Genomic DNA, 16,535 nt, shown 5'->3' with positions numbered 1-16,535 from the left:
TTTTACTCACCCACATCCCAAATTTCCCTCTCCAAATGAAAACCATTATTTCCACTATTTCCATAATTAAATCCCACTTCTATTCCATATATAATTCTATTTTTACCTCCTATAAATACATATACTTATACACAAACTTCTTCACCACTTCACAAATTCTCAAACACAAATTCTCTCTCAAACATAAAACTCTTATTCTCTCTACTCAATTCCAATGGCACCCAAGAGACAAAGAACGCAAGTAAGCAGCAGTACCACCGACTCTTTTAGTGCGGGTGGTGTAAAACCGAGGTTCTCTACTCCTGAGGCTGAAGCAGAGTATACGAGGCTTCGTCATCAAGGAGCGAGGTTTTATGCTATCGGGGAAGGATGGTAAGCTGTTGGAGATGATTTTGGAGATGGCTTGGGTTCCTCTTTGTGAGGCACCCGCTGCTGTGCTCATGAGTGTTGTTCGCGAGTTCCATGCAAACGCGAAGGCAGAGAAGAATGGCTTCACGGTGATGCGAGGGATGACTGTGGAGTATAGTGCAGATGCGATAAGGAGGGTGATTGAGCAGCCCGCGAGGAAGCCCAGTCAGGACACTTGGAATGATAAGACTCTGAAGGACTTTAATCTGGATCTGATTGTTGCTACTCTTTGTGTGCCCGAGACTCACTGAAAGTTCAAGAGGGGCATAAATGATTACTCCACGTTCCCTACGTCGTGCATGAACAGGTTTGCACGGGCTTGGAACTCGTTTATTTATGCTAACATCATGCCATCATCACATGTGCATGAGATTACTGTGGAGCGTGCTCGTCTGCTTTGGGGTATTCTTTAGGGCGATTATATTGATTTGGGGATGGTTGTATATTAGGGGATTTTAAGGTTCTTTAGAGGAGGTACTACGGGTTCTATACCCTATGTGTCCGTTGTGACAAAGTTGTGTGTGGCAGTTGGTGTTCGTTAGCCCGCGCATGAGCAGCTTCAGCTTCCCAGCGCTCCTATCGACAGTTCTATACTGTTGAACATGACTGAGTGGGGAGGAGGGAAGCCTGATTTGAAGGGGCTTGGTTACTCTTTTGACCATCTATCAGGTGGAAGGCCTCGCGATCAGATGTATGCGGGTAAAACGCAGCATGCGAGTAAGGAAGCTTGGAGAGCTCAGTTGGGAGAGGAGGCTAGTCCTTCGCAGCAGGAGTCAGGAGCTGAGGTTGGAGCTGGTTTGAGTTCGACGCAGTTTCGGCGTCTAGCGAGGAGGATGGATGTGATGCACGACATCCATAGTCGGTTTGTACGTGATCTCACCCAGGCACTTGGGACTGCATTCAGAGCCACCGGTGTTGACATCCCGTGGCCAGTATTTGGTGAGGATTTCGTGTATCCACCTCCGGACACACCTAACACTCCACCCGTTGAGGGTGATGATCCTGATTCGGAGTAGGTATGCCTGATTCCTTACGATTACCTTCACTGAGGACAGTGAATATTTTAAGTTTAGGGGGTGTAGTTGAAGGAATATGTTTTGTGTGAGTCGCATATAGTTTGCATGATAGTTTAGTTCATATAGTTGCATATATTGCCATGTAGTATTTTTATTTTTGGTAGTTTTTATGTTATTTTATTCATGTAGTTTCATACATTTACATTATAACATGATCCCATATATGATTTTTTCCGGTTGACTTGTGATATGAATCTTAGTGTAGTGATGTTGTATTTAGTAATGTTGAGTCGTATTAAGTTAATTTGCATGCTAGAGACACTTATATTTCACTAAGTCTTATAGTTTGCTTAAGTGCTAGATCATGATCATGGTTTGTTTGTTTGTCGAGGTTTAATCACTTGATTATATTTAAAATTTAGGATATTTTCTTAATAATAAATAGCATAGATTTTTAAAAATTGGAGAAAAATTGGATTTCATTGCTAGTTGTGTTGGCTAGGTGTCGAATGGCTAGTAGCCGGCTCATATTTATATGAGTAGTCTAGGGTTGAACGAGATGGAGCAAAACGCACTCGTTCAGATATGGTGAAAAAAAGAAAAAATAATAAAAGAAAAAAAGAGAAAAAAAAAGATAAGTGTTATGTATGATTGATCGCGAGTGGGCTCTTTAGTACTCGAGTTATTAAGTTCTTAGGGGACTTTGTGCCTAGTGACCTAAGGCTTTTATAGTCTGGGATCCGCTAACCTAACGCTCGCTACATGGGTACTATTGTATAATTCTTTTGTGGACCTCACTCATTACACGATCAAATAAGCATATGTGTGTTGTTTTGTTTGAATAAACGCATGAATCCATATAAAACTCCAATAGAAGAATTGAAGTGTTATAAGTTATTTTGAGTCTCGCTTTTATTCTGTTTATAACCTTGTGATTGCTTTGATGAATAGTGAGTCATGATTATTGATCTAGTGGCGATAGTATATCTGTAAGCAGTTGCACACACGCACGTCTCTAGTTTGTAAGTTGATTTGTATGGTTTGATAGATCTTTATGCGAGTAACTGCATTTATTGAGATGTTGCTTGTTGATTGGTTTAGTTATTCTATTGGGATCGTTGCATTCATTTAGTTGCATTCATGCATTTTTGTTTCTTGTTCTTTGAGTCTGTTTATGCTTGAGGACAAGCATTGATTCAAGTTTTGGGGTATGTTGAGTGACATTTATGACACTTTATAATGCTCTGTTAAGCATTGAATTGATGCATTTGTACTCAAGTTGTTGATGTTTTAATGTGTTTTCTAGTATTTTTATATTTCAGGCATTATTCTAAGAGTCAGGTGAATTAGCATTGTTTTGGTGCTAATATGGTGTTAGGATGGTGTCCAAGGAATAAAGCTCGGGAAGCCAACTTGATTGCAGCAACAATTAAAGAAATTCAGAAGTTTTTCCAGAAGCACGGCGCGCCCGCGCTAGTCTAGCGCGCGCCCGCGCCAATTTGTCAGAGAGCCAGCGCGCCCGCGCCGATGAAGCGCGCAGCCGCGCCGGGTCGGGATCCCAGAATCCTGATTCTAGTTGATTTAAAGTTGGAGGACTTCTATCTTGCATGGGCTGCTTTATATACTTAATAAAATGACGTTTTCCTTATAGAGACGTACTAGAGCACAAGAAGAGTCGTAAGAAGACCGTGTTAGCACGATTCAATGAAGACAAAGAAGATCTTGTTTTTACTTGTGAATCTTTGTTCTAAGTTATAACTTGGATGCTAGTTTTCTTATTCGTGAACCTTACTCTTGTTTCGTACTTGGTTTTATTATTTATTCAGTATAAAGACTATGTTTATTATACCATGCTTTCATCGGAACCCACGTTGATGTCATCATCCGACTATGTGCTAATCGTTATCGTGGGGTTCGAACGGATTTATTTATGGATTTCTTTAGTTAATTTATTTTGATACTTTAGTATGTGGTGATTGTATGATAACCTAGTTTTGGTTGTGCTTATTCGTTTTATGAGCGTCGCGAACTTATAAGATGGCGGGTTAATTTATAATTAAGCGACAGTGAATTTAAGGATTTAGAACTTGTCATGCTAGCATAGGTTCATGTGTCATTATTATGCATGATCTGTAGGTCATTTTAACCATCTTACTTGCCCTATGTAATCAAGATGGATAACTTGTGCTTTAAACCTTTATGTTGTCAAATTCTATAGACATATAGGGTCTCAATATAATTGGTGTCTATTCATCTTCTATCTCTTTTGTGGATGTCTGATAGTATGGTATCCGTGCAACAAAATTTGGCATTTATCAGTCTCGTGTTATCTGATTAGTGGCATCACCATTGTATGCTAAGGTTAAGAACATTAAGGCTATTGAATGAAGTATTTAATGAAGTTAGAATCTCATGTTTGTCTCATATAATATACAACTCTCTTTGCTCTCTTAGTTATAATTGTTAGTTTAAATCGTAGTTATAATCAACCCCAGTTTGTTATCGTCTTAGCATTGGATAATAACCATATCATCGGTGTATAAGTGCATAAATTACATAGTCAACCAAAGCCAGTCTCTGTGGGACGAACTAGAAACAATTTTATATTACTTACGAACGCGTATACTTGCGTGTATTATTAGCGCGAGTTTAGCGACTAACACAGAGCGATGGCGAATCCCAAATTTTCCCACGCTCATCCAAACCGAACTAAAAAGCGATTGTGCACCTCTACAAACCCCGGTAACTGTTAACTTGTAGTTAATCATAGGTAAAGTAGTTTGCTCATTATTTAGGTTTTTGTCCACACAAACACCTTAAATACATCTATTATATCTGAAACCATAATTTATATTTTCTTTTTGTTCAATCTAATTAGCCAATACCTTCAAAACATGACTACTTAGAGCAAGTCTAATAGTCCATTTCTTAAATAAATTATAAAATATTAGTTGTTACTTGTTTAAGAGCTAGATAACTAGCTCTATCTCCAGCAATACTCCCTTACACACATCTCTTATTCAATATTATATTATTTAAAGTGTTTTTATTTAATTAAAGATAATATAAAAGAGCATATAGAAACATAGTGGATCTATATTATATTATAAAATATAGGTTAAGATATCTCTTAGAAGAGGAGATGAATCCTTAAAAATAAAGAGTGGAATTAAATAATTACTGCTTTAAGAAGTCACTAAGAAATTATTGGAATACGCTAATTCCTTAAATTTTAATTCAATAGCAAGAATAGCTATTTTGTGAGACTTGCTCTTATTTACCAAATACTTAAAAGACAATGAAATTTATGTTTCCTCTCATTTCTTTCTCTCCAAATGTGATAATTCATTTCATATTGCCTATTTTAATATTATTCATTTCATGTCATCTCATTTTTTTCTCTCCAACCAAACATAATATCAGATAATATTTTTTTTGTCCGTTACTAAAATCTAAACATGCAAAAAAATGAAACAAATAAATTTTATTTTAAGCTTCTTTAAAATTATATTAGAAAAAAGTCATCACTCTAAATAAACTCGTCTCTGTTTATTTAATATCAAATCAGTTGGATAGTAAATTCAGCTTCAATATTTAATATCCTCTTCCTCTTATAGTAAATTTTTCAATTTTTTTTAAATTTTTGTCACATATTTTCACGCAAACACAAAACTAACATAATTGGTGAATTTTTTGTTTCTTAATACGAGTTTGAAAATCCCGTTCTTATGCTACAAATGTGGGGCATTGACTTCTGTTGTCGTGCGAAGAGACCCGAGAGACTAATACCAATTCTATTACTACTAGTGGCGGAGGGAGTGTTGTGCAAGGTATGTCATTTGACACACCATTATTTTATAAAAAAATATTTTTTTTATTGATGGGCCTCAAAATCAATGGACCTAACTTACAGCCCATAGACAGAAACACAATCAAAAAGTCTCGGGCCATTTACAAGAAAATATAATACAAATAGCCAGGGGGAACACTGCAAACTGCATTAAGATAAACTCGATTCCAATTTCCAAGTTCCAACATTTATATTACTAATCTCAGGCTCAAAATTGTGTTTAGTAACTTGAGTTATAGGCTTTTGATTCATGGGTTTTAGATTCATCAAAATTTTTAATTTGATAAAGAAAAAACAAAGACTACAAAATGTTTGTTAAAATGTCGCAGTGAGCTTTTTTTGAAAATCTCTTATTTATTCTAGCGATCAGTGCTTGCTTCAATATTAGTACAATGAAAAGATCAAATACCCGAGATATCTCAAGTTTTTTTTACCAAGAAACCGACTACGGAAAATGCTTCTCAAGTTCAAGCAAATGAACCGGAAATTAATATCCCTCCATCACCGGCCACTCAACCCAGCCAGCAAGGTTCTTCTCCGACTCCATCAATCACAGTAGTACCTCCACAGGACTTTGATACCGTTAATTATCCACAAGATCCGGGAAAAAGAAAAAGTTGATTGATTTTCATCCAAATGAGAGAGATTTAGTAAGGCGAACCTACATACAAAGGGGACCTTGTCAACCGAAAGATTACGTATTTCCTCAAACATTATTCGGGAAAAATCCTTGACGGTTCAATGTTAAATGGTTTGAAACTTGGAGGCCTTAGCTTGAATACAACATCTCTAAAGATGCGGCATTTTGTTTCATTTGTTATTTATTCAAATCTGAAAATACAGCCGGTGGTGATGCTTTTGTTGGTGAAGGTTTTAAGTGCTGGAACAGATTAGGGACAATTAGAGATCATGTTGGCAAACACATGAGTTCACATAACAATGCAGTGGTCGCTATGGAACTGTTCAAAAAACAAAAGGGCAGCATGCAAGTGCCTTATCAAAGCAAACGGAGGAGATTGTGAGTGCATATCGTAAGCGATTGGAGGCATCAATTACTGCCATTAGATGGCTTTTATTATAGGGGTTGCCCTTTCGAGGACACAATGAATCTGAAAATTCAATGAATAGAGGTAATTTCATTTCAGTATTGACTCTTCTTTCTGAACATGATCCTGAATATTCTAAAGTTGTTCTAAAAATGGCCCCGGGTAATTGTCAGCTTACTTCTCCGATAGTTCAGAAAGATATCATTAATGCATGTGCAAAAGAGACAACTAAGTCGATACTTGAAGAGCTAAATGGTGGGTTTTTTGCTATTCTTGCTGATGAATCAGCTGATATTTCTGATAAGGAACAAATGGCTCTTTGTTTGAGATATGTAAATAAAAAAGGAGAAGTATGTGAACGATTTATCGGTATTGTGCACGTTCCGAATACTACTTCACTGACACTTTTAGCAACTATCGAGTCATTGCTCATGGAGTACTCATTAACTTTCTCTCAGGTTCGGGGTCAAGTTTATGATGGGGCGAGTAATATGCAAGGTGCAATTAACGGTCTTAAAACTTTAGTATTAAATGAATGTCCTCAAGCATACTTTGTACACTGCTTTGTACAGCAGCTTCAGTTAACACAAGTTGTCATTGCTAAGAAGAATTCAAATTATGGCTGGTTATTTGTTGATGTACTTGCACCTCTCCTAAATTTTGTAGGAGGTTCATCAAAAAGAAAAGAATTTCTTCATGAAAAACAATCTGCCCGAGTTGTTGAAGCATTGTCAATAAGTGAACTTGAAATAGGAAGTGGTTTAAATCAGGAGCGTGGTTTAGGTAGGCCATGTGACACTCGCTGGGGTTCTCATTTTAAAACAATATTGAACGTGCTTGACTTATATCCCACAATTCTTGAGTCACTTGATGCTATAGCAGAAGTTTCTGATACAATTGACTCTAATAAGGCACAATCTATCACCCACATGTTGATGTCATTTGATTTTGTATTTGTCACAAACTTGATGGTTGCTATATTTGGTATAACAAATGAGCTGAATGTGGCACTGCATTGTAAATGTTATGGCTATGGTTGACATAACTAAGACTAGCTTACAAAAGATGCGAGATGAAGGATGGAATTTTCATATGGACAAAGTCACTTCTTTTCTGATTAAATATGGAGTTGAAGTTCCAAATATGTAAGCAAATTACATTATCCCTGGAAGAAGGATGTATAGAGGTAAGAGCTCGCAAATAACAAATTTTCATCATTTTCGGGGTTGAAGTTTTTCTAAGTGTCATTGATCTTCAATTGCAAGAACTTGAAAATCGGTTTCCCGAGATAAGTAAGGAATTATTAATATGCTTGTCTTGTTTTAATCCTGCAAATCGGTTTGCTGCTTTTGATAAAAGTAAATTAACACGACTTGTTGAATTTTATCCAAGTGAATTTTCAAGTACTTAATTGCTATTTTTCGAGCATTCTCTTGAGAATTTTATCGTTTCTATTGAGAAGATGAGAGATTTTGGGATTTAAAAAATCTTGCTGAGCTTTTAATGAAACTTGTGGAGACAGGAAAGTCTATAACTCATGAAAGGGTGTATTTGTTATTAAAGTTAGTGTTGATTCTTCCTGTTGCAACTACAAATGTTGAGAGAGTATTTTTTGGAATGACACAAGTGAAAGTTAAACTACGCAATAGCATGGGAGATCAAATGTTGAATGATTGTTTGATTACTTATCAAGAGAGAGATTTGTTTTTGAATGTTAAGATGAGTGATATTATAGATAGGTATCAAAATATGAAAATTCGTCGAGAACAATTGTAATCACTCTTTATTATTATATGAATCAGTTTTTTTATCGTGTATGTCTTAAATATTTGACACACCATAGGTAAATTCCTGTATCCGCCACTGATCACTACTCTCTATCACAATCTCAACATCCGAAATGTGTTCATTTATATAGTGTCCGTTTGGTAAATCTTAAAATAAGTAATTTATAACTTTAAATAAATAAGTGGCTAATAAGTGATAAGTAGATAAATACTTATAAGTCAAGTAAGTGTTTGGATAATTTTATTTATAAGTTAGAATTTTTTTTGACTTAAATGAACTAAAATAAATAACTTTTAAATATAATTATCTTAATTCGTGAATTTAATATTAGATTAATATTTACAAATACATATTTTAAAACTAAAATAAATAAAAAAGCAAAAATATCATAATAAGTTGAAAAAAAATACGTCGTTGCTAACATTCAACTTATCATCTTATAAGTTATAAACTCAACTTATAAGTTGGGTAAACAAACAACAGTCATGGACTTATAAGTCATAAGCTACTTATAAGTTACAAAGAGACCCATAATATATATAATTATGAAGCCTATATATGACGTAACAGATATCATTCTAGGTTAAATGTCCCGACCAAATTCAATGTTTGAAACAAACAAGTTACAATCGTGCAATGTGATGCCCTGGCTCTAATGTCAAGCCCTAACTCTAAACACCTACATCCATCATCATGTAAATATTACATCCATCCACTACAATAAATCAGGGCTTTGGACTTTTACGACGGTCAACTTACGACGGTTTTTTTGTGTGCCTAACATATGACGGAATATTTCGTCGTAATAAAAGCTCAGATTTATTGCAGGTGGGTCCCGCTTCATAACATACGACGACATTTCTGTCGGAAGATACTAACATACGACAAAATATTCCGTCGTAAGTTTTTATTATTATTTAACTCCAGAAGTAGGTCCCAGTGTTTTAACTTACGACACAATTCAAATTTGTGACGAAATTTCGAACTTTCTACTCGACCAAAAATGACAAAAAAAACCGTCATAATTGGCTCAATTACGACGGTTCCCGAACAAAAAAACCGTCATAAATGCCCAGTTTTGTTGTAGTGATTATCATGTAAATATGTGAAATGTCACGACCTAAAATTACAATACTTAAACACATACATCTATGTGAATTATCATTACATAAAAATTACAACTCTTAAAACAAAACACTACATAAAAATTACAACTCTTAAAACAAAACACTACACCTGTATTTATACAAAATTGTTACAATTATGATATATATTTTACATTTACACTCATTTTACATTTACACTCTAAGTATGGCAAAATAAAATACATAGAAATTCGTTAATGTGTTTAAAAATTATAGCTTAAAACAAGGTACAATTTTCACTTTTAACTATAAACAAAATTATAGTTAAAAATGAGTACAATTTTCACTTTTGATAAATTTAGAACTTTTTTATTATAACTTTTAAGTCAAAATATATTAACTAGGAATGCAATTAATTGCATCAAAAAATTAAAATAACTCTAAATTCTTACTTAACCGTAAATTAAACCAGTATCTTTAATATTTAAGATAAATCTGTAAAACTTATAAATTCAAAATCTGAAACCTAAATATCAGTTAAAAAGCTTTAATGATATATATTTAACAATAATCTTTTAAGTTTTAAGAGTAAATAATTTAAACACTTTTTATATGTTGCACGCCAACACCGAACAGTATCTACAAGCAACACATAATTCAAAATTCTAAAATTTAAAATTTAAATAAGTTACACCATCATAACAAGTAAAATCTTAACCTAATATACATCACAACCAAAAACACAAAAACTATACTACAAATATACAACAAATATACAATAAGCAATTCCCAACTATAATGTTACATACTAAATTCATCATTTCATAAAGTTCAAAATGACCTCTAATTTTTTTAATGCCATTAAAAGATTTGAAATCTTAAAATGTATTTAAAAAAATCAACTTTTAAATATACATGGCGAGAATTTAAATTTCAATCATTTTAAGATAAACATCTCTTTCACATAAAATATGTAACAACCCATCTACATTTGACAAAGATATAAAAGATATACTAATTCTTTTTACATTTTTGAATTTGAAATATTGGAGAAAACTGATATTAAAAAATTGTAACGTAGCACACTCTAAACATGTTTAATAGTGTAGATAAAACTTTAATTAAAATGAAAAGCTAAAACGAAGTTTTTTATTTTCTGCTCCGAACTTTTTTCGTGCAACTCCCAAGCTAGTATTCAATTGAAATATAAGTTCTTTCATTAATCATCGTTGTCTAACAACGACAAGGGGGAGATTTTAAAATTCACCTAAAGTTGTAAATTAATGTTTGCATACTTTTTCCACTCTTTCTTCACCGAATTGATGATCATCCTCATCGGTACTTTAGCAAGTACGATAAAAACACTGAATGAGATAAAATCTAATAGAAAAGTTGCACTTCTTATGATAATTTTAGGAGTAGTTAATCTAAAAATGAGTTGTAAGAGCAAGTCCAACACGCTAGTTTTCTAATTTTTTTTAATTTAATATTTAAGAATTTTGACATAAAATAGTGTTTCAACGGTCTCTTAAAAACTACTCAAAAATTAATACACCCTTTTTATTTTTTTATGTTTACGTAAACACTAGTCATTTCTTATTTTATTTTCACCAATAAAATAATCACTTTTCTCCAAATCTACATCTCTTTTTTATAAATTTTTATTAGTGAAATTTGAACTTAATATTATTATATTTATTCGGAGCAAACATAAGTAGCATTGTTGGAATTGACATAATATCCTAAACCACCAAAAGTTATATTTTTTTATAATATTTTTAAGGATCATTTAAGATAATTAAATGAGCCTGTTTGGATTATCTTAAAAAATATAACTTATAACTTAAAGTTGTAAAATGTGATTTGAACATCGTAATTTATAAGTTATTTAGATGTTTGCATAATTTTACCTATAAGTTACCTATAAGTTGATAATGTGTTTGGAATCAGTAAATCATAACTTATAAGTTATAATTTTTTTTGAAACAAAATTAAAATGTAAATTAAATTTTTTTAACAAAAGTTTTAATCCCAAATAATATTAAACCGAAAAAATAAAATTTTAAAACATATATGTTTGATTTTTTATGTTGCTTTGTATTTGTGCTCCTATTTTAAATTCACTGACCCCGTTTGTAAAATTTTTACAAACAAGATTATAGTTTATTAAATAACTATTTTAAATTTACTGGGCTAATTAGGCTTACATTTTTTCTCGGTTAAATTGCTTGTACAAAGTAAGAATGAGAAAGCTAAAACTTGAATGTACTGCACATAAATAGCGTAAATAAGACCATTTAAATGTTGAGCCAGCAAGTCCGACAAAAACCTAAACAGTCATTAGACCCATTTGAACCCTTTTTTTGTTGCCAAACTTGCACAATGTTGGACTTACTTTAAGTAAGAGTTATAATATAAGCATTAATCTATATTTTATATTATACTATAATAACCGGAATGATGTATAATTTGTAATTTAATTAATCCCTCGTTTTGGTTATCTCTTTTTATATCTTGACTGTCGGATCTTTTTCATCAAATATTCAGAACCGTTAGATCCAAATACTAAAAAAATGCCCTATACAAGTTCTCGGATTCGAATCTCGTTAATAACAAATATTTATATTATTATTTATAAAAATACATATAAGTTGTCAGGTTCGAATCCCGTTAACAACATATATTTATATTATTATTTATAAAGATACTTATAAGTTTTCAGGTTTGAATCTCACTAACAACAAACATTTACATAAATCTCATCAATCATATACTATTTATACTGTTTTGAACTTAACTTGAAATTATACACAATCAAAGTATAACTATATAATCATTATTTAGTATTTAATTATTTATATATAATTTTAATAAATTTACATAAATAGAAATAAAAATATATAAATATTTAATCAAAACCCGTGCATCCCACGGGGCATAACCTAGCAGTGGTAAAAGTAAATCTCAAGCCAATATATACATATACGACCAAAAAAACATTTCCTACACTAATAAATTTTTATTTTATATTTTTTTAAAATTATATAAACTCGTCTCGGTTTATTTAATATCAAATCAATTTGGCTCATAAATTCGGCTTCAATATTTACTATTCTCTTAGTCGGTAACAATTTTTTGAAAGTTTTTTTTCAGTTGTTTTCACACATGCAAAAAAAACATAATTGAATATATCATTTTTTTTAAGGATTTTGTGTTTCGTAATAAAAGTTTGAAAATCCCGCTCTAATTATGCTACAAATGTGGGGCATTGGCTTCTACTGTTGTGTGAAGAGACTCAAGAGACTAATTCCATTTCGTCAATACCATTTGTATCACCACTCTCCGTCACAATCTCAACACCCAAGTTACGTTCATGCCAATTTAATCAAGAATGGGACTTTAGAACACTTGACTCCCACTAATTATTTGCTCAGTCTTTATCTCAAATCCAAAGATTTGGGTTGTGCCTTGAAACTGTTTGATGAAATGCCTGACAGGGATGTTCGATCATGGACAATGCTCATTTCGGGTTTAATCCAAGTAGGTTCATGTCGAATGGCATTGGATATTTTTGTTGAGATGCACAAGGAAGGTGCTGTGCCTAATAAGTTTACGTTTTCGAGTGTTTTTAAGTGTTGTTCGAGGTTAAATGAGTTTCGTATGGGGAAGTCGGTTCATGGGTGGATAGTGTGTAATGCGGTTTTCGTGGATACCGCGTTGGAGAATTCGGTTCTTGATTTTTATGTTAAATGTGGGTCGTTTAGTTCTGCTAAGCGTTTTTTTGAGTTGATGGGAGATAAAGACATTGTGTCGTGGAACATTGTTATTAATGCATATATACAGACTTGCGATATGGAGACTGCGCTTGGTCTGTTTAGAAGGTTGCCTGTGAAGGATGTGTCAAGTTGGAATACGATCATTGATGGGCATTTACGGAATGATTACCATGGCATTGCAATGGAACTTCTTTATGAAATGGTGAAAGGTGGATTTGCTCTTAGCAAAGAAACTTTCTCGATAGCTTTAGGTTTAGCAGCTTCGTTAACAGCATTGGATTTTGGTAAACAAATTCATGGCCACCTGCTGCGGAGTGGACTACATTTTGATGGCTTTGTAAGAAACTCACTTATTGATTTATACTCTAAATGTGGCAAAATGGAGAAGGCTTTGTTTTTTTATAAAACATTTCGTAAATATGATACAAGCGACGGGTGCTCCGACAATAATAACGAATCACTAGATGACTCCTTTTCACAAAGTTCGATGGTTACCGGATATATTCAGAATGGAAAGCTGCAAGAAGCTCTGAAAATATTCAGTACAATGGTCACTGAAAGGTTTGAGGTGGACAAGTTTACACTTACAAGCATTGTTACCGGATGTGCTAATGCTGGCCTTCTGGAGCTTGGCCAGCTGATTCATGCCCAGATTGTGAAAGCTGGTCAACCTTTTGATGTTTTTTTAAGTTCTTCAATGATTGACATGTATGCTAAATGTGGAAAACTTGATGATGCGTGGTCCATTTTTAGAGAAACTATTGTTAGGAATACTGTGTTGTGGACTTCAATGATATCTAGTTATGGTTTACATGGACGTGGGAGGGAAGCTATTCAGATTTTTAATTGGATGTTAACTGAGGGTATAAGACCAAATGAAATCAGTTTCGTCGGACTCTTAACTGCATGCAGTCATGCAGGTCTATTAAATGAAGGCATGTACTATTTTATGGTAATGAAAGAAGAATATGGCATCAAACCTCAAGTTGAACATTTCACTTGTATGGTAGATTTGTTCGGGCGTGCTGGCCGTTTAGACGAGATAAAGGATTTTATTTCAAAGAATAAGATCTCGCATTTGGCTGCAGTTTGGAAATCATTCTTGTCATCCTGCAGAATTCACAAAAATATAGAGATGGCGAGATGGGTTTCTACCAAACTTTTTGAACTTGAGCCACCTACAGCTGGATCATATATTTTGTTATCAAACACCTGTGCGTCTGGTGACAAATGGGACGATGTAGCTCAAGTAAGAGGTTTAATGAAAGAGATGGGAGTTAAGAAGCATCCCGGTCAATCTTGGATCCAGTTGAAGAATCAAGTACACAGTTTTGTCATGGGAGATAGGTCGCATCCAGAAGAAGCTGCGATTTATTCTTACTTGGACGAGCTAATTAGAAGACTAAAGGAAATTGGTTATTCAACTGAAGCGGGTATTGTGATGCAGGATGTTGAAGAAGAACAAAAGGAATTACTAATTGGGTTTCACAGTGAAAAACTTGCTATAGCTTATGCTCTCATGAATACTAGTACCAAATCACCTATTCGAATCATGAAAAACCTTCGAGTTTGTACCGATTGTCATAGCTTTATGAAATACACGTCCTTACTTTTAAATAGAGAACTTGTTGTTCGAGATTTACGTCGGTTTCATCATTTCAAGCACGGTGACTGTTCTTGTGGAGATTACTGGTAAGGTGGGAAATGGCTGACAATGCACTTACGGCTTGCTCCCGAGTTTTTTATTGGGAAGGAAGGAAGTGTTATGAGGTAAAGTACTTTCATCCCATTTTTGGAGTAAAAGTTTTGGAGTGAAAGATTGTCTAATTTGCATTAATTAACACTTGCTTTCGCTCCTTTTAAAAACTCGGGAGCGCGATTACGGAGGGAAGTGATATAACTTTATTTACCCTACACTTTTTCTTTTTAAAACTCGGGAGCAAGGGGTTAAACTTTTACGTAAAAGTTATTCTTCATTCTGAGACCTCTAGATTTAATTTTCACCCACAGAAAGCCTCTCACCATGTTTCTAATCTAAGCCTTTGGCAACTCCGACTAAGGATCTTGTTGATTCTCGAGAGTTACATAAGACGTCTGTGTTGATACAGTGGGTACAAATCGAGCATCTAGTGGAAAATTCTGTAGTAGATGTCGACAAGTTGAGACTTGATTTTTTGTTGGACCTAGAGTTAACTCAGAGTTTGTTGGCCTACTTGATCTCATCATGATGAACTGATGTAGTACCCATAAAACCTTTGAGTACTTCACAGCCAAAAGCGAGAGGTTCTATAAAATGGAGCTAAATACGTTATGCACCTTAGTGGAACTTAGAACCTCAATGACCGAGTTCCTTTGAACCTCAGTGGCTGAGTTCAGCACTGATATACCTAAGTACAAAGATCTATTTGCTGATTTTTAATATAGGGGATTCAACGTATATTGGCTGGCGACTGGTGCTCCAGTTTTCACAGAATGAGGTCCATGCAATTCACTCTCGTTCTGATGATGCAAAGTAGTTGTTTGGAGAAGATGACAAAGATTTAGAAAGCTCTTTGGCTAAACCCTAGTTCCTCAAATGCGCTTTGTGCTTTCTAAGTTATTCAAGAAGCACTGTTGTTGTCTCTGCAACGGAGTGTTAGACTATCTTCAACCCAATTTCAAATAATCAAAAGTACAATTTTACTTATATTGGTGTAAAATTCATCTCCACGACTCCAACGCAGCTCTAAAATTAAAACCATTTTGGCGTCACATCCAAAAATTATATCAAATTTTTAGAGTTTTTATTATTTTAACATTTTTTCTAGTATCTAGTAACTTTATTACTTTTATACATTTTTTTATATTTTAACAATAAAATAATCTATATATTATAAAAATGGTGTAAAATTTAGTATAGTAGATTGAAGTGAAATTTGAAAATAGTGTAATATTTACGCCAGGTGTCAAAATCATGCCAAAATAGTGTATGGACGATATGCTCTTTTTTTTTCTTTTTTTTTGGAACCAGGACTCGATATGCTCTTAAAATTCACCTAATACTCGAGATGCTCTTAAAATTCACCTGAGATGTTGCTATGCAATGTTCTATTTTGAACTGTGTCAGACTGTCAGTATAGTACATTTTTGTTGCACAACAATGAAATGAAGGGCAGGGGTAAAAAATATCGTATTTTTTCAAAATGGTGACCTAAATATCAAATTTGAGATATGTGTCAAAAAATACCAGCCAGATACACTTTCTCAAATTGGGTATTTGAAATTCGCCATCTTAAATTGGGTAAACCAGCGAGATACGCTTTCTCAACCTTTTTTCAAAAATGAAAAAATAACGTTTTCTCAGATTATGTATTTCAAATACGTCGTATAGCAACGAGATACATTTTTTATATACTCAATCTGAGATGGCGTATTTCAAATACCCAATGAGAAAGCGTGTCTCACGTATTTTTTGGCCACATATCTTAAATTTGGTATTAAGGTCACCATTTTCAAAAAATGTGGTATTTTTGGCCAACACCCTAACATAAATCAATTTTTTTTTTAATTATAAATTTTTATAGGTT

General features: G+C 33.6%; 2 protein-coding genes across 2 annotated transcripts; both read left to right on the top strand.

Moving 5' to 3' along the window:
• The first annotated feature begins 6,472 nt into the window (after positions 1-6,472).
• LOC141701134 (uncharacterized) lies at positions 6,473-7,360 on the top strand. The gene has a single exon (XM_074504794.1). The coding sequence runs from the start codon at positions 6,473-6,475 to the stop codon at positions 7,358-7,360; it is 888 nt and encodes a 295-aa protein (XP_074360895.1).
• A 5,177-nt stretch (positions 7,361-12,537) lies between these two features.
• LOC141701133 (pentatricopeptide repeat-containing protein At2g22070-like) lies at positions 12,538-15,655 on the top strand. The gene has a single exon (XM_074504793.1). It carries the CDS (start codon positions 12,680-12,682, stop codon positions 14,663-14,665), a length of 1,986 nt encoding a protein of 661 aa, XP_074360894.1. The 5' UTR covers positions 12,538-12,679; the 3' UTR covers positions 14,666-15,655.
• The last annotated feature ends 880 nt before the right edge of the window (positions 15,656-16,535 follow it).

Source organism: Apium graveolens, unplaced genomic scaffold (genome assembly GCF_009905375.1).
Source record: "Apium graveolens cultivar Ventura unplaced genomic scaffold, ASM990537v1 ctg3389, whole genome shotgun sequence".
Taxonomy (NCBI): domain Eukaryota; kingdom Viridiplantae; phylum Streptophyta; class Magnoliopsida; order Apiales; family Apiaceae; genus Apium; species Apium graveolens.
This window is presented reverse-complemented; position numbering and strand designations above follow the sequence as displayed.